The sequence below is a fragment of the Crinia signifera genome, chromosome 9 (assembly GCF_055691185.1).
Source record: "Crinia signifera chromosome 9, ASM5569118v1, whole genome shotgun sequence".
In the NCBI taxonomy this organism is placed as follows: Eukaryota; Metazoa; Chordata; class Amphibia; order Anura; family Myobatrachidae; genus Crinia; species Crinia signifera.
In genome coordinates, this window is record NC_139225.1 from 89,866,441 (window position 1) to 89,886,049 (window position 19,609).

General features: G+C 44.8%; 1 protein-coding gene across 3 annotated transcripts in view; it reads left to right on the forward strand.

Annotated features, from left to right (window-relative positions):
- The first annotated feature begins 1,997 nt into the window (after nt 1-1,997).
- The window catches only part of VSIG1 (V-set and immunoglobulin domain containing 1), a 51,372-nt gene continuing 33,760 nt past the window's right edge, over nt 1,998-19,609 (forward strand). For 2 of the 3 annotated variants that reach the window (XM_083159353.1, XM_083159354.1), the window contains exons 1-3: nt 1,998-2,225; nt 5,003-5,169; nt 14,606-14,704. In XM_083159353.1, the coding sequence (XP_083015479.1) occupies nt 2,174-2,225; nt 5,003-5,169; nt 14,606-14,704 (318 nt within the window). In that variant the 5' untranslated portion in view covers nt 1,998-2,173. The remainder of the gene's footprint in view (nt 2,226-5,002; nt 5,170-14,605; nt 14,705-19,609) is intronic. The other variant, XM_083159355.1, reaches the window with a different exon arrangement.

A 19,609-nucleotide genomic window follows, 5' to 3' on the forward strand; every position in this document is an offset into this window, starting at 1 on the left:
AGAGGGTGGGAATGGGATTAAAAATAGGCCCTGGCATTTAAAGTACGCAGGCCCACCATGGTGACAAAAGTGAAGGATGTAGTTTTGCGCGCGCCTAAGGCGCGCTCCGGAAAATGTGGTGTGGCCACTCAACAGGGGGCATGTCCTTGAGTGTAGTGTACAACACCATATACAACTCTACACATTATGCAACAAAATACTAGACCCCATTATACTTGACCCTTACACATGATGCCAAATGGAATGAGCTAAAATTCACATAATGCCACACGGATTGAGCCAAAATTCAAATAAGGCCACATGGATTGTGTCAAAATTCACATCAAGCCACACGGATTGAGCCAAAATTCACATAATGCCACATGGATTGAGCCAAAATCCAAATAGTGCCACATGGATTGTGTCAAAATTCACATAATGCCACACGGATTGAGCCAAAAGTTACATAATAACACACGGATTGAGCCAAAATTCACATAATGCCAAATGGATTGAGCCAAAATAAACATAATGCCACACGGATTGAGCCAAAATTCACATAATGCCACACGGATTGAGCCAACATTCACATAATGCCACACGGATTGAGACAAAATTCACATAATGCCACACGTATTGAGCCAAAATTCACATAATGCCACACGGATTGTGACAAAATTCACATAATCCACACAGATTGAGCCAAAATTCACATAATGCCACACGGACTGAGCCAAAATTCACTTAATGCCACACAGATTAAGCCAAAATTCACAATACGTTTCATAAACAGGGACATTGTCCACCAAAGGCTCGCATTAAACATTTACACCATAATGTCCATTACATGTTAAGTTACACGCCATTATATCCATTATGTATTATGTCAAACACCATAATGCCTATTAAAAATTATGCTACATAAGTGCTGCTTATCTACATGCTCATTGCCAGGGGTTCCATGCTCATTGCCAGAGGTTCCATGCTCATTGCCATGTGGGATTACATGCTCATTGCCAAGGGGAATACATGCTCGCGGTAAATGGGGGACAGCCGCCAGGCAGAAGTGATAGCCACTGACAGTGGCAGAGCCTGGATGTATTCAGAGCACTGCAGGTCCAGGTTATTTGAAATAATACCCCTTTCACACCAGAAAATGCATTCCCAGGTTGGCCCCTTTTACACCAGCCTAGTCCCTGCATTTTCTTGTGTGAGGGGGAGAGAAAACCACCCCTCCCCCCTTTAACCAGTTATCTTATTTAACCTGCTATATCTTCAGAACCAGCTGATCCATTTACATGAAACAAGTATCATATTGAAGAACTTTTGAGTGGGCGTTGAATGATTTTGGTCCAGTGAAACTGGAACGTTTGGGTCCAGAGTAATCTGCCCTCAAAGAACATGAACAGCCATGAAATTACATTTCAAAAATAAAAAAATTTGTTTACACGTAATATCTCTGGAAGCGATTGACCGATATGGACCAGCCTGGTATCATATTAAAGGCCCAGCGATTTGGAATTGAATGAGATCAACCACAAGCTTTTGTGATGCCAGGGGGGGAACTGGCAGCCGTCGGAACCGGGTGGGGGTCGGAATTGACGGGCCCCATATTATCCTATGGGGAAAAAACGTTACAGCTTTGCCAGGCGATATCTCTGGTTCCCGGAGGGCTAGAGACACGGGGCTGGGCTCGTTGGAAAGCCCTGGTCCTCAGCTACAAATGAAATGACAGGGGGGGCACGTGCCCAGGTGCCCCCCCCCTGAATCCGCCACTGTTTGTAATACATGACCACAATGGTACATAACAATGACATCAGCCGCTCCCTAATAGCTAATAACAATGATGGCTGCTTATTAGCACACATTAGTAATACATATGACAGTACATACAAAGTTGTGGGAAACATGCTGTACATGGTTCAGTGACTGTGTAATGCCACACATGGCAATGTCACACAATACAAGTGTATCAGCAGCACACACCCTGCTATATGTATCCAGTAGCTCAGCTGAAAACAAAACCCCCACAGAGGCGCATTGGGAGTGTTCTGATAACGCAGGACTGTGAATAGCCCTTGTTGACTTGTTGATGCTCAGCGATAAGGGGAAACACTTGATTGATACCACAAACGGCTGAGAGCACAGCACGGCAGCACCTGGATCCTCACAGTCCGGACTCTGGGTGGGCACGATGGGGTCCCTGTATCTCGGGAGCTTGGTGGTGTTGGTGTGGAGCCTCACAGGTAAGCAGGGACAGGGCGGCGGCGCCCAGTGATCGCTGCTGGTGTCTCAGGCTAGACTCGTCTGGTGTATAACTATACTGCTGACTATAGCTGCACCGGATCGGAGTACAATGGAACTGGTCCCCAGTATGTGTGACACTAGTCTCTCGCAGGAAGCAGAGCACTCTCCCAGCAGCAGCAGGACCTGTATATCACTGACAGTGACTACATGGGGTGTTACATCATGTGCTCATTAATTCATCATTCTCATAGGTTTTATACTGTGTGTGTTCCCCATATGGTGACACTGTAATGCCGCCTGCTAATGCCCCCTGTATGTACTGTATATGGGACCGCTCGCCGATGCTGACAAGTGATTTCCCTTGATGTCACGTGCCGGGTCACACTGCTGCTGTGGGGGCTCCCTGCCCGCTGCCCTCTGCCTGATCACAGTGGGGAATGGATCACAGGCAGTCAAAGTGGGCAGTGCTGTGCTACTTGGGACTGTAGCCGGGACAGGAAGATCTATGCTATTTGTGAGTGTGGGGTTCCTGCATTGTCCCTCACTAGTCTAGGTGACATGTGATGTGACCACCTCTTGCAGTACATGCCACCACCCATTTGCAACAATAATACTAATTTCATATGTACTTACATATCTGTCCCAACTGCCCCCATTATATAGTGGGACAGTCCTGCTATTGATGGACTGGCCCGCTGGCCACGGTGTCATGTGGGCAGACAGGAGGTTCAGGGATTTGAGCAAAAGCGCCAGTGGCAGTTGTGAGTGGACACTGCATACATGTACACGGTGTCCATTCATTGCAGATTACAGTCTGGGGGCAGCCCTTTTTCTGCCAGAGTGCTTGTCTCACTCCTAGTCCTAGTCCTAGTGTGTGAGACAAAATGGGTGGGAGTCAGGCGGGTACTCCACCAAAGTATCAGGACTCGGGCCTGCAGTGGACAAAACCGTGCCCCCTATTTAGGCACATTGCATTGCAGGGGTCTTGTCTCAATCAAAAATGTTGTTAAGTATGTGATTAGTAACGCAAAGGGCAGCTCTCTTGATAATTGCTGCTCTTTGCGGTGACTGCCAGTCCCTGGCCTGAATGACCGCGTTTGTAACCTGCTAGTCCCTCTGCATCATATGCATACAGTGATGACGCAGGGGATGCTGGGAGGGATCCCTCGCACAACGCAATGCAGAGAAAAGCCCATAGGCTTCTATACGGGAATGCAAACTTTTGCTGGTGTTACGCTCCACATTGTATAAACCGCAAATGGATCCCGCACAGCATGCACAGATGGTCATAAACCAAGAAGTCCAGGGACCTGAACACATCGTAAAGGGCAGCTCTTATTGGGAAAGCTGTCCTCTACAATAATAATTATATATGTTAGTACATATCTGATAAGTATTGATGCGATGTGTGGTGGGATGTACACAACAAGGTTATTTAATTTGGGCGATGCATGTCAGCGATCACACTAGTGCTGATGCGCAACGTCTTCTCCCACTGGCTCCAGTGTGCATGCACGTGATCTCACAACTATCGCAAGATCTCCCATGCGCAGCTAGGAGCTTCAGCAGCCACTACAGTGGCTGCCAATAGGGCAACGACACCTGCAACTGTTGAAATCTATAACTACACGTGTTATAAGGGTCATTGCTACTGATCGTTCATACAGTGCCCTGCATATCAACGTGCTATCTTACAGAAAGCAGATTTAATAATGACAGGGATGCTAACGCCCTTGTCACTTTCCACACTTCTCCTACTTCATACATGGGGCGCAGTATTAGTGTAGATAACAGCGCTTATGCCACTTCTCCCCCCATATCGAACCTCCATACATGTACCCCTATATACATTTACCTACTGTATGCACTGACTATATACTGTATACACCTACCAGCTGTATAGTCTCACTATATACTGTATATAGCAGGTAGGTGTATACAGGTATGAGTCACTTGGGGTCTGACATCTAGAGTAGGGGAACTACTGTGTAGCATAAAGTGCTATAAAGGGTATTACTACTGTGTTGTATATTGTGTATAATGAATAATAAGCACTTCAGTGTCGGAACTTACGAGTGGTTGGCCCAGGTGCAAAACTACATTTTTGGGCCCTCCTATTCCCTTCCAACCCAAGTTCACAATATGCCACCCAGCAGTGGGTGTCAGAAATGGGCCCGATGCAATGCACCTGCTGCACCAAAGGTAGTTCCGCCTCTGAAGCACTTCTGTTTGACGGAATTGAATTTTTTTGGAGGGAGAAAGTGGAAGGCGAGAAATTACGGCCTTGTCCCTGGTGAGGAAATTCCTAGTTTCTGCCATGGTTTCCCAGCTCACTGTGGTCACATAGATACAATTTTGCAGTTTCATGTGACTTTTAATATTTCTCAGACATCCGTAGTGGATGTGAGAGAGCTGAATGGAAAATGCACGGACTTCGAGAAAACTATTTATTAACTTGTTACTTATATAGCGCACACATATTCCGCAGCGCTTTACACGTCATTCCCTGCCCCAGTGGAGATTACAATGTACTGTATGTTCCCTACCACATGTGCACGCACACATTCACTCTTGGGTTAGATTTGTTGAAAGCCCATTAACCTACCAGTATATTTTGGGATTGTGGGAGGAAACCAGAGCACCTGGACGAAACCCACGGAAGCACCGGGAGAATATACAAACTCCACACAGTTAGGGCCATGGTGGTAATCAAACCCATGACCTCAGTGCTGTGAGCCCCTGCTGCCCAACTAACATGTGCTATCTCTATTTTTAGGGTCCTTCCACTGTGCTGCTCAGGTGACAGTGCAAAACCCAGTCATTAATGTGACCGCTGGTCAAAGTGCCACTCTCTATTGCGCTTACAACTTTCCTGACTCCACAACAAACAACCTGAATATCCAATGGAGTCTTATAGAAGCTCAGTCACAGCAGCCGGTTGTTGTGAGTATACAAAAACTCCCCAGCTAATTGTTCTCTTTAGTTACAAATACATACAGCAGTATATAATCTGAATATAAAATTGGGGGAATTTATTTTGTGTTGTTACTATTCATGATATCGGTAATCTTTTATGTATGTGATTATATAAAGCAGGCATGTCCAAATTATGGCCCTCCAGCTGTGGTGAAACTACAAGCCCCATCATGCCTTACCACAGTTTTGCTATTAGGGAATGCTAAAACTATGGCAAGTCATGCTGGGATGTGTAGTTTCACAACAGCTGGAGGGCCATAGTTTGGACATGCATTGTTTTGACCACTCAAGGTCGACATGGCTTAGGTCCACATGAAATAGGTTGCCATGCCTACAAGGTACAGACGGGAGACATTCTTCACAGGAAGAGGAGCAACAGAACACGAGGACATGCACTGAAACTAGAGGGAGGAAGATTCCGGGGAAATTTGAGGAGGATTTACTTCACAGAAAGAGTAGTAGATAAGTGGCATAACCTCCCATCAGTGGTGGTAGAGGTAAATACAATATAGCAAATTAAACATGCTTGGGATAGGCATATTGATATCCTTACCAAAAAATAAGGATCAAATATGGTATGAGGTAACATGATTAAACAAGGGGCAGACTAGATGGGCCAAGTGGTTCTTATCTGCCATCAAATTCTATGTTTCTAGGGCTAAGGTCAACAGGGTTGGAAGGTCGACAAGCATTAGGTCGACAATGGCTAGGTCGAAAGGCAAAAAGTCGACAAAAGTTTTCAGTTTTTTGTTGCGTGACTTCCATTTTTTATTTATTTATTTTCTAAATATGCTGGTCCGAAATTGTGCCACTAATATAACATAACAACACCGATGAAAAGAAAAGTTCCATGCCATAAGGAAGTTACATTGATGATATAGCCACAGTAATTTGCCAAATTTATATAATGGCCTGATGATATTGAAGATTAATCTTGACACCATTTATATATTACACTGAAGCAGGGAATTCTATCGGTTTATGTTTTATCTGTATAATGTATATTTGGATTAATAGGTATATTTAGCAAAATTAGCTTTCCCCTAAAAATAAAGAAAAACTGACCAGCTCAGACGCATAACGGTTAACAATGTTTTGATTGACTACAGCAGTGGTTCTCAAACTTGGTCCTCAGGACCCCGCATAGTTCACATTATCCAGGTCACCCGACAGGTGCACTCATTACTCATTGACACATTTTAAATGAGCCACAGGTGGAGCTAATTACTTCACTTGCGATTCTGGGAGGAAACCTGCTAAACATGCACTGTGTGGGGTCCTGAGGACCGAGTTTGTGAACCTGTGGACTACAGTATGGGAAGACACCATGCACAATCGGTCAGTTATTTTTTCCTAAAACCTTTATTCATTTATAGGATACTTTTTATAGCATATTTTTTTCTATGCTATTTCTCAGCTACATGCTATTATTTTTCATAGGACTTGACTGAAAATCATTCAGAAATAATAGACCAGACCGTTCTAAAAATGTAATGAAGCATAGTTATTTATTTTTATTAAATTGGCGTTTAATACCTATTCTGCATTAATAAAAGATGACAAGATTTTTTGAACTATAAATGCAACACAATAGAAAACAAAGACTGTTGTGATTTTAATGTGTGTTTTTACATAGAAAATAGACAACTCGTATAAGTGATTTCCAATTCTCAGCTGGTTCAATCACATGATACTGAGAAGTCTATTTTAAAGTGAATGTTGAGCTGCTGGTACTGCATTACATCCTACATGGGTCATGTATAGGGGTTGGGTGGGGCGAGAGGACTTTGGACTTCAGTTTGCTCTAATTTAAGTTTGTATGCGCCCAGTGATGCAGAGGTTTTTGTTATTTACACAGTGTATTCAAATATAGCGTGGCGCCCTGTTAGCCGCCGCAACATAGAAGGGAGAGTACAGTGCATTAAAAAAAAAAAAAAATTAAAGGTGGTACAGGTTGAGTATCCCCTATCCGAAATGCTCGGGACCACGAGCATTCCGGATAGGGGAATTTTCCGGTTTTTGGAATAAATTTGTGTAGCCATACTTACCTGTCCCCTGAAGGTGTCCGGTGGTCCCTCGGTGTCCGCGCAGTCCCCGGGCGTCCACAGCAGGCCTCTGGCATCTTCTCCTGGTCTCCAGCGGTCCCAGGAATGCATTGCGCGAGTGTGCGCGCGCACCGGTGACGTCACCGGCGCGCGCGCACACTCGCGCAATGCATTCCTGGGACCGCTGGAGACCCTGGAGAAGATGCCGGAGGCCTGCTGTGGACGCCCTGGGACTTGGTAAGTATGAAAAGAGGGTTAGGGGGGGTTAAAAAAAAAAAAAAAAAATTCGAATGATTCCAAAAACCACGGTTTTTGGAATAATTCGGATAGGGGATGCACGGATAGGGGATACTCAACCTGTATTCTATAAGCAGCCAGACAAAGGAATCTTAATCCTTTGAATGCCAACATCTCTGTGAGAGACGTGCAAAATATCAGTTAAAAAAATGTGTCACTCACATTTGTTATATAAATTCAAATTACAAATGTGTAAAAAAAGATTGTATTTTCTATATAAGGTAAACATTACAGATCATTATGATGAATAAAATTGTTTGTTTGGCAATTTTCACACCAATTTCGACAAATTCACTTGGCATTCAAAGGGTTAAGGACATATTTATTATAGAGTGGTAAGGAATGTTCAAAGCATTACGAAGTGTAATTAAAAGTGATTGTTATCACTTGGAAACAACAGTGTTTAATGGTTTTGATTTAGTCATTTTGAAAAAAAAAAAAATTTTTTGTAAACAATATTGTTTTCTTATCCATCCACTGTGTAACGGAAAACCCAAGTTTGTCAAGCATGAACCAGCTACCTGGGGCCTGCACATGTAGTAATTTATGGGCATTTTTGTGAGCGATCTCACTAGAAAATTATCCCAATTAAGTGTGTAGGGGCATAGCTATAGCGATGCGCAGCTCCTCGCGATGCTATCGCCGGGTGACTAATATCCAGCATGCTGGATAAATCTAGTTAATTGCTGTGGTCGGGGCCAGTGTTCTCACTAGAGAACACTGGCCCTGACAGATCACTCGACACACAGCACTGACACATCGCTGTGTGCTGAGTGATCTTGCTGATCATTCTGAGCGATCTAGCAATCGCTCAGAACACTGTGTGTAGGCCCTTAAATTGGGATTTATCATAGCATACAAAGAAATAAAAAACTAACCAGTTAGCTACTAATTCTCATTTTACAGACTGAAAATGACAGTTGGGGGCTAATTGGTTGGTGCTTTATTTCTCTCCACTTTATCTCTTTATATTTGATATAAAGCAAAACAGTGCTACAGTATAAGTGAGTATCCATGAGGCAGCTGAATATCTCTCTGCTGCCTTGGCAAAGTTTTAGTGATGAATTGCAGCAATTGCAGGTTTTCTGCTGCTGTCATTGGCAGAGATAAAAATAATCTCTTTTCACTGCATATTTTAGATAGGCCCTTAGGGTCAGATGTATTAAGCTTCAAAAAGTGATAAAGTGGAGAGTGATAAATAGCCAGCCAATCAGCTCCTAATTGTCATGCTACAGGTTGGGTTTCATAAATGACAGATAGGAGCTGATTGGCTGGCAGTTTATCACTGCACTTTATCACTTTTTGAAGCTTTAAGATGCAATTTATCACAATACACATTTCTATTGCAGATGTGGTAAATATAACTCACTGGCAACATGAAAATGAATATTTACTAATTGTTTCTTGTCAGTAGAGAGGCTCCTGGTAAAGCGCTGGAAGCTGTGTGAGAGCATAACGCAATAACCCTGGTTTAGTACCTTGGTGGAAGAATTTCCCAGTTATAGTCAATCAGGATAATGCATCTGGAGATGGGGCCCAGCTCGGAAAATATGGCAGCATAGCAGCCCCTATAGAAAACTATGCTAACTGTATTAATGAACAAAGATGGCAGAATCACAGCAGATATTGATGTCTCCAACAATCCCCCATAGTACATATTGGGGATTATTATTATTTTTCATTTTTATTCATAAGACGCCACAATTTTTTTTTCTTCTATCGATATAAGTATTTGTAAATACCTCCCAGACTTCCTGAACCTATTTTTTCAGAAAAATAGTACCGAATACAGGGTACACAGGACTAAACATAACAGTAACTGAAGAACAAAAACACAGCACATGTAACAAGTAGCAGCACTATTCTTAGTAGACCAGTGGTTCCCAAACTGTGTGCCGCGGCACCCTGGGGTGCCTTGGGGAACTTGCAGGGGTGCCCTGGGTTGATGGTCCAGGGCCAATTCAAGTTATTTATATCTAATATAATAGTCAAATTATGGACAAATAGAAGTACATTTCGTCCATTACCACATAACTGATCCTAAAGATGAGATATAAACACAATTTATTTAATTTAATATTTGTTTCTGACTTTATCAATGAGAAACCTTTAGCCTAGGGGTGCCGCGAAAAAAATTCTGATGCTTTGGGGTGCCGTGAGTGAAAAAAGTTTGGGAAGCCCTGTAGTAGACAATACAGATGAGATGTAGGAAAGCAAGGGCGCAGTCTGCGTGTTACCAGGGGTAAGTGGTCAGTGGTAGAAATGAATGAACACAAGTGAGAAGAGATGCGGGTATAGCAGACTTGCCTACTTTTGAAAACTAGGGTACTTGTGGAGTATCACGGCTCCCATCGTATGCCATATGTAGTGGCATACAATGGCATACCATGGTATACGATTTGATGCGATTTTTACTGATTTTTGAGCATTTCTGGTCAAAAATCGTATGCGATCGCATCGGATGCCATACGATGGCATCCGATGCAATGCGATGGCATACGTTTTTAATCTTAAATGCATCCAAATGCATTAAAAATAGTATGAAACATGTTAATTGGCCCCAACTGTCATTTTTCACTGTGTACCCCCCCCCCCGAAGCGTGGCGAGCGGACGCGGATACCTGTGAAGCCCGCGAGGGGACGCGTATAGCTGTGAAGGTATCCGCGTCCGCTCGCCTCGCTGCGCTCGCCACACTTTCTATTCTCAACTCCGCGCCGACGTGGATAGTGGGGGTATGAAAAGGTCGTAGGATGCGTACCGCCACGCTTCGGGTTGACGTTGATAGTGGGGGTGGTACACTATGAAAAATGGCATTTGGGGGCATTTCACAAGTTTACTACACATTTCAATGCATTTTGATGCATTTCAGTGCAAAATCGGGTGCAATCGCATCGCATCGCATGCGATTTGATCGTATGCGATGCAATGCGATTTTTTAGCATACGATCAAGGTCGTGGGAGCCGTGATACTCCACAAGTACCAAAACTAGTTTCAGGGAGATTATAGTTGGTAGTAGAATTTTATACAGCGCCCCATTGAGGGGGCGTGTCATGCTCCACCCACAGGGCGTGTCCAGTTCCATATATGGAGAGATTGAGAAAAGAGATTGTGAACATGGCACCTAGAAGCGTGGGTGTGTACTGCTACATCTGAGAGGAATCTTTCAAAATGACTTATATATAAATGTAGATGAGCCCCAAAGCAGTTAGTAAGAGCTACTATACTTGCTACAGTGCTGGGAAATGGTGCTGATGCTTCAATGTAAATCATACTTGCCTACTTTTGAAAATCATTTTCAGGGAGATTTGAGCGGATCGAATCTTCCACAGCAGATGGGGGACATGGGGTAGCGGGCCGTGGACGCGGCCATGGGAACGCCCTGTGTTTCATGGGCGTTCCCATGGTAATTCACTGGCGATGTGGGTGGCGAGCAGCTGACATTGGCACCCACCCACGTCTCGCTGGCTCGCTGGCTGCAGGGGTCCACTGCAGGAGAAAACAGATCAGCAACATGGAGCAGCAGCTCAGCTTAACACAGCACCTGGCCTCCTGCCGCTGGTAAATTTGCCGACAGCCTGCACACACAAATCATTCCACTCCCATATGCTGTGGCAACAGCTACTCAGAACCTAGCAGTGGCAGTCATGACCCCAGCGCATGACATTGCCCATGCAGGCACCACTCCCCCCTCCCCAGGCATTCTGGACTTCTGCATCCACAAGTCCGTATTTTAGGGGAGCAATACACTAAAACTAAAGTGCGGGCAGCAGGTGGCTCATTCACAAATTTTAGGCAATGCTGACATACACCATTATATTAGACACAGCCCCCCAGATTACACACCACTATATTACACTACACAGCACCCCCATTACAATACACTCAGTCCCCCATATTACTCTTAGCACACACACAAAACCATATAAAATAGCACACAGCACCCCCCATATTACAATACACATAGCCCCCCATATTACTCTCAGTACAAACACCACTATATACCATTTGAACACAGCCCTCCCCATATTACACCGTACATACAGCTCCCCCCCCCCCCCCCCATATTACAGCCTGTACACACCACTATATTACACACAGCCCCCCTTACATTAAGCAGAACCCTCCCTCCCCCAGTCTATACCTTTCTGTATTGCTCTGTCTTCTTAGGAGGTGCAGGGACCCGGCAGCATGGTGAGGGAGGCAGCTGAGCAGGGAGAGGAGCAGGGAGAATAGAGCAGGGCAGGCCTGATCTGCAGATGCATGGAGCCAGAGCCTGCTCTGTGTGTGTGGTGGGCGGGGCCCCGGCTGCCGGCTCTCTCCAGCTCCTCTGTCAGTGTCCTGATGCAGCAGAGACTTCCTGTGCGTGCACACACAGCAGCACGGCCTCCGCTACCCGGCTGTGACCTCACGCCGACCCCTGCCATTTGCATACATGCGCGCATGCGCAGTCTGGATGGCCATGGAGGGGTCACAAAAACCGGGAGGGTTGAGGGGGTTTGCGGGGCAGCGGGAGGCTCAGGCAAAAGTCGGGAGCCTCCCACTGAATGCGGGAGGGTAGGCAAGCATGATGTAAATGTATCTATCTCTCATTCCTTTTCCCCCCCAAAATATTTACAGTGTAATGTGGGCTAGGTGACATGAGGGAGATTGCTGGACTAATGAGGAAGTGAGGGAGATTGCTGCTAGGAAGTTTCCTGCAGAATGCAGGAGGGGAGGCAACTATGGGGTATAGATGGAAGCTTGGTAAGAGAGCTGTAATTGATGTGCGAGAGAAGCGGGCCCTGCTCCAAGGAGCTTACAGTCTAGAGCAGGCATGTCCAAACTATGGCTATCCAGCTGTTGTAAAGGCTCATCATGCCTTGCAACAGTTTTGCTATTAGGGAATGCTTAGTCTAGAGGGAGGGATCCTTAATATTTGCAGGTGCCCCCTGAAAACATCCGTATTCAGGTAATATCCCACTAATACCCCATTCACATCAGAAATGCAGGGACAAACCCGGGAATTCAGTTCCCGGGACAAGCAGGGACATTCCCGGGTTTGGACCCATTCACACCAGAAATGACCCTGCATTTTCTGGTGTGAGAAGGGGGCGGAAAGGAGGCCGGCAGGAGGTGGGGAGGAGGCGGGCATGAGGTGGGCAGTCGGCGGGATGGCGGCGGAGGTGGGGAGAATACTCACCCCGGTTGCTGGTCCTCCGGGCAGGCCAGGGATCCACACAGGCGGCGGCGCAAATGACAGGACAGGCTGCGGATGAAGATGACGCAGCTCTCCGGCGTCCTCACTGCCGCCGGAGAGCTGCGTCATCATCATCCACCGGCTGTCTCGTCATTTGCGCCCGCCGCCTGCATGAATTCCCTACGGACAGGACACGGAGGACACGGCAACCCGGGTAAGTAAACCCTGTACCTTTCACACCAGCCAGGTCCCCGGGTTGAACCCGGGAACAACACTGGTACCTAGCCGGGTTGAAATTTGCCCGGGATTTTGTCCCGGGAACCTTTCACACCAGCGCTAGTACCGGGTTGTTCCCGGATTCAACCCGGGAATTTAGGCTGGTGTGAATGGGGTATAATATTTCATTATAAATAATCCTCTAATTATGTTCCAATGTTATTGGTAGGTTTTAAATTACGTTTGTTATTTTATTTGAAAAAAATACTTTTTATTCTGTCTGTGATACTGTAGTTTATTTCCTAATAAAGGAAATTCAGAAATTAATGTCAGAGCTTGGGATGAGCCTGATGGTCAGTGCTGTGGAGAAGTTTGCTTTACTCCAGACATGAAGTACAGCAGCCCCTCTTCCAAGCTGTGCTGAGTGGGCTATGGAGAGTGAAGTAACAGCAGAAGCCAGTCTCCTCTCTCGCTCTTTGATGTGCGTTGGCGGAGGGAGAGAGATCACACAAACTGAACACCCCTCTGATCTGCGCCCCTGCCCACCTTTGCGGCACCCCTCACATAGGGCCCGATTCAGACCTGTTTGCTCTTATGCGAATGCAGCACGAGCGATTATCGTATGGCCACTCATGCACACAGTACATTGTACGCATGCACGCGCCATCTGTACAAAGACAACCAGTGAAGGGTAGCCTTCGCTGCTCACAGGCTGATTGACACCCTGTGGCCATTTGCAGTGGTAACATACGATTTACGCAGCAATGAGTACGTCTAGACTTAGGAAAACCATTTGATTACGTCTAGACTTAGGAAAACACATTTGCAGCTGTGCACATAGGTGGGATTTCACTCGGGTGGGGCGGCCTTTACCTGCTTGTTGGGCTCCGAAAACTCACAGCCAGCAAGCAGTTCTGAATCAGGCACATAGTTTTTTTTTTTTTTTGCAGAGAGGGAGCCTGGCCATACTTCCCTGAGTTGGTCCATGTCCTCTCACAGTGAACCTTATTCTGTTCCACACGTAAAGCTGTGAAATTAGCAGGTTTACACATGGCTTAAATGCTGCCGCCCCCCTTCGCCCAAGTTCCCCTGCACGCAAGTGAATGGATGTTTAGTATAAACATACATACACAGCTTGCTAGCGGGGAGGAAATCAGTGGTGGCAGATGTAAGACACCTCTCTGGTGTCATACTTCTGCTAGTGCCCTGTACGGGAAGCGGGCGGGCAGCTGACATCAGATGCCCTCCCTCGGCATCGGCACATTAGCATGGGAACACCCAGTGTTTTCATGGGAAGGCACATGAAATGATGGGCATTTCCATTGGCGCAACCCCTCGCCACCCCCCCACGCTCCCCGCCCGCACTGCTTGTTCGCTGCCCATTCGCACCAAGCGGCTGCACATGCGCATAAATGCTTATGCACAATCGCTAAACATCGCTCCCCTGAATTAGAATAACCTCCAGTATCGGGGTCAGCAAAGCTGTTGGTGACCTGCTGATGGTGTCCTGTGTAATTGCTGATGTTGCATGTTGTTGGGATATACAAGGATAGAAAAATGACTTGATACCAGCACCGTTCATTCACTTTGGCTTTTGTCCTTCTGGTTTCTATATTAAGCGGAAGTGGAATTGGTTAAGTTCTTAGATACTTTCTACTTCACAACAGCATTCCCCGTGCTACAGTATGAAGGAAGGTTCAGTGAATCAGTGTATACAGACGGCGATTGGCAGAGATGCACGGGGAAGGTGTAGCTGGAAATTCCAGGTAAGCTCAGAATAGTAAATGCAAATAGAAGTAAGACTACAGTAATGATCAGTATGCCTGCCATATTTTGTATCATAACTGCAGAAGGACAATTTACCACATTGTATGTGAACATAAAATAAAAATAATCAACTATGAAGATTGTTTCCATAATTCTATGTTTTAGAATTAATATTCATCGACTCAATCGCACCTCATTTATAAAGTACATTTTATGCAAAACACGTTAGTAAGGTCTACTTGGTGCACATCATAAATCCCATTTATGAACCATTTTGTATTCAATAATAAATCAATAAAAGTTATATTTTAATGATTAAATTAAACAAGAGTGCCCCACAAAAGGAGTCTGCCTTCTCCTGTTTTGCAATAAATTTGTCTCTTCACTAATGCTGTGTCTCTATATTTAGCATAGATCCTCACCTGTTTCCCGTGAGGGGAAGCACAATCTGGCACCTCCCACCCCAATGTGTGAGGCGGTGCAGCGGCAGTACAGAAAAACTATGTCTGCTGTTATTGTAGAAAGGCAAAACATATTTTTGTTCTTGGAGAGGAGTGTGCATCTGTGCTGTCTCTTCCTCTTTGTCAGTGACACCTGGAGGATGATGTCACTGCACATTCACTTACCCACACACACAATGCTCTATTTTGAGTGCCAAGGTGCTGCACAGCTCTGCAGCACTTTGTGACTAGTGCCACTGTGCCGCCTAATATGCAGGTGCTATGACCATTGCTGTATGTCTCCAATACTGATGTGTATTTACTGTTGTGACATAATAAATCTGTAAGCTTGGTTATGGATCACTATGTGGCTTAAACACCATTTCCCTTTCTGCTGGTGCCTAGTACAAATTACCCAGGTTCTACACCAAAAGGCACCCCAGTACCCGAACTGTGATGTATACAGCGAAGTGAAGTCCCACATTTTGTTAGCTCTACAGGTAGTACATACTGTATTGTACCAAATTGAGTGCATGCAGGGACATGAATGCATACATAGAAATTTGCTGTTCATATCTCAGCAATTGATTTTTGTATAACATCTAAATAGATGGTGAGGAAGTGGTGGCAGCGATGCTGCAGAATAAAAAGTCTGAATTTGATTCCTTGGTTGTAGCTTTAGAATCCCGGCTAACCTGTATACAGAGATTGTGAGGGTTGAACTATTGCAGTTCCCGGAATGCTGACCATCGCCAAATCCCGGCTTCATGTCAATCGCATTGCGAACGTCCAACAATTAAATAAAGTAGCAGGCTTTCTTTGCAGGATGGCCATACACCTGTGCAGTCTATTAATCACCCAGCCTGCTAATTCACAGCCATATGATCTGAATGAGGCCCAAGATCCTTACAGCCACAAAAGACAGAACAATCACAGTACACATAGGAATAAAATGTGAAACCATAGTCAAGATCTGTTATTCAACCAGATATGGGGACTAACCTCATTGTGTTTAGTATCCTAGAGATGAAGGGTTGTTCAAGGCCAAGTTTGCAGAGGGCTAGCGTGTTGTGCAGAATAAATAAGAGACTGTGATGTCAACAATAACCTGGTGCCAACAACTATACGTCTTAGATACAGAGGAGTGTGGTGCGCTGCTGGCCAGTAATTCACCATCTCATAGATCTGTGGCACAGACAGCTAGGCCACCTGGGATATGATAATGTCTTCTTGGTGGAATGAAGAGATATATGAGAATAGATGCGAGTATTACAGAGAAACCGGTGTGTGAAAGCTGTATAATGGGTAAGCAAACCCGTTGTCCCTTTGCAAAGTCAGCAACCAGAAGTCAGCTACAGAGACGTGTGTTGCCTAATAGAGGTGAAATTGATAACTTATACAAATACTTCCTGACATTCAGGAAAAAAGCACATGTTCAAAATTCAAGAGACTGGTGAAAACTAATAAGAAGTCAAAAATCTTGAGATCTTTAATGACAGAGAATCCAAAAATATAATTTGTCGACCTCTTTATAAAGAAATATGGAATTAAAGATTTTATTGACACTTAGACATTTCATTAAAAAACACATTTATAGCTGTTTTAAAATGACACAGTGGGGGAAAGATGGGAGTTGTATTGCACATGGGATGTTGCTATGGCAGTGGTTCCCAAACTGTGTACCTAGGCACCCTGGGGTGCCTCATGACACCTGCAGGGGTGCCTTGGGTTGGTGGACTAGGATCAATTCATATTATTTATGGTCAATGTACCAGGTAAAACACGTACTGTTAGTTGCAAATCATAGTATATGTTGACAAATAGAAGCAAATCCTGTCCATTACCACATAATTGTGACATATAAACACAATTTACTACATTTAATATTTCTTTTCTGAATTTCATTTGACCTAGGGGCGCCTTGAAAACATTTTGATGTTCTAGGGTACCGTTATTCAAAAAAGTTTGGGAATCACTGTGCTATGGGAAACCAATCAGAATCTACTTCTGATATATTTAGCACCTTCTAGAGCAGTGATTTTCAACCTTTTACCTTACGGCACACTAAATAGGACTTTAAAATTGCCAAGGCACACCCTAAGATCCCCACAGGGCAAAACACATTGGCCACCACAGGAAAAAAAAAAAAAACCTATTGACCCCCACATTAAAAACAATCACAATGATACCCGCAGGTAGCAAAAATAAAATACATTGGCCCTTTACATGAAAAGAAGAGACCAGTAAATAACATTTGAACTGGTGGTGGCTGTAAATGGGTTTGGGCATCTCTAGATGTGGTGGCACACTTGAGAACAGCTCAAGGCACACTTAATGTGCCACTTCACACTGGTTGAAAAACACTGCTCTAGAGGATAAGACAGCTTGTGAAGTCGTGCTCATTCTGCCGAGATCCCCTGTTCAATGCTGTCGGGATAAACAGTATTGAATAGGGCCCCGCAGCCATCTACCCCGTCAGGAGATGGCTGTGGGTTATTGAATACCCACCTAAAACATTTTTATATGATCCTCCCATACAATTTAATTGATATCCTGTATTACATACAAGGCATTTTTGGAATACAGATGACTCCTGTCTTTCTTCCTCTTCTCTTTCTTCCTTTCCTCTCTTCTTTCTTTTCTTTTTCTTCTTCCAATATATATATGTTTTGCATCTATTTGATTTTACAATTGTGAATGGCAGAATGGTGTCAGTGAGCATGTCAACCACACAATTGTGGTTAAAGGGCCTAATTCAGTAAGGATTGCTAAGCAGAATCTTTTTCTAATGGGCAAAACCATGGTTCAATGCAGGTAGGGCAAATGGAAGCAGTATGAAATCCCGGCGGTTGAGATCCCGGCGTTCAAAATCCCGACGCCGGAATCCCGACCGCCGAAATCCCGTCAAGGGGGGGGACGTGGATCGCCCCCCCTTGCGGGCTCGCCACGCACCGGGCCCGGTGCCTCGCTACGCTCGGCACACAAATTTATTCTCCCTCCAGGGGTGTCGTGGACACCCCAGGAGGGAGAAAGTGTCGGGATTTCGGCGGCCGGGATCCCGACCGCCGGGATTTTAACTGCATCCCGGGCAAATGTAACATACAGAGAGATTTAGATTTGGATGGGGTGTGTTGAAACTGAAATCTAAGTTGCAGTGTAAAAATAAAGCAGACAGTATTTATCCTGCACAGAAACAAAATATCTCACCTAAATGTAACTCTACCTGCGCGTTACATTTCCCTGTGGTATGGTTTTGCCCATTGGGAAAACTTTTGCTTTGTGACCCTTACTGAATCAGGCTCAGAGCATGGACTATTATAAGTGACGCAGGTACACAGCTATGTGCAGGGGTGGGGAGCTGGCAGCGGCTGGATCTGGGAGGTGGGGCGCTTGTAGCTGCATTTGCTGGGTTTTGGGGCACGAAGTATCTGCTGAATTTAAAAAAAACATATTTTAAAGAGATTGTCCGGCCGCTGAATGGCCGAGAGAATTCTCTCAGCCAATCAGTTGGGAGGTCGCTGATTAGCTGAGATAATTCTCTCAGCCAATATCCACCCGGCAAATGCCGCTACCTGCTGGGCTAAAAGAAGGGATAATCCTGGGTCGGACCCAGGTTGCTGTGCAGTGTGAACGGGTAACCTGGATCGAGCAACTCGGGTCTCGTTCACACTATAGGGAGCTCCAAGTGCCGCCTCCTCCCCCACCCCTGATGATACACTACTGCTCTGCCCCCTTTCTGACATTAGCGAACTGGACGAACCCGTGTCCAAATCCTGGTTGCAACCCTTTCACACCTTGCAACCTGGGAATTTGCTAGGTAAAGCAAGATGGCAAATTCCAGGGTTGGAAACCCCAGACTTTAACACGGGTAATTTTCTTTTGCACATACAGAAAACCCGGGTCCATGTGTGTTCACGTACAAAAACCCTGGTTTTAGATGTACTGTATGTGTGAAAGTGGTGTGTGTGTTCCCTTTGTAGCAAGTGTAGATAATACTGCTGATATGTTAACAAAGGGACTTACGTCATATTTGCTAAAAGTGTTCCTGAGAAAATGTGAACTGTAATGTTTCTAATATGTTGATGTGTTTACACTGTGATTGAGCGCTGATCCGGCTACAATCCAAAATGCAGCTGTTTCTCCTGGTATACCTTAGATATTAGACCAAAAAAAAAAAAAAAAAAATTGAAACAGCGTTTCTTGGATTGAATTTTTTTTTTTGCAATTGTATTAATAAAACACAGTACAACTAAATATTGGCCGATATCATATATTAAATATAAAATTAATTCATAAAAAAATTTCATACACTTAAGATTCTAGTCTGCTATATAAAGCCCCGTACACACAGGAGAGATATATTGCTCAGCAATATATTGCTAGCAAAATATTGCTGAGCAATATATTGCTCTGTGTCTCCTGTTCATCAGCGACCAGAGATGGTCGCTGATGAAAAAGAAACTG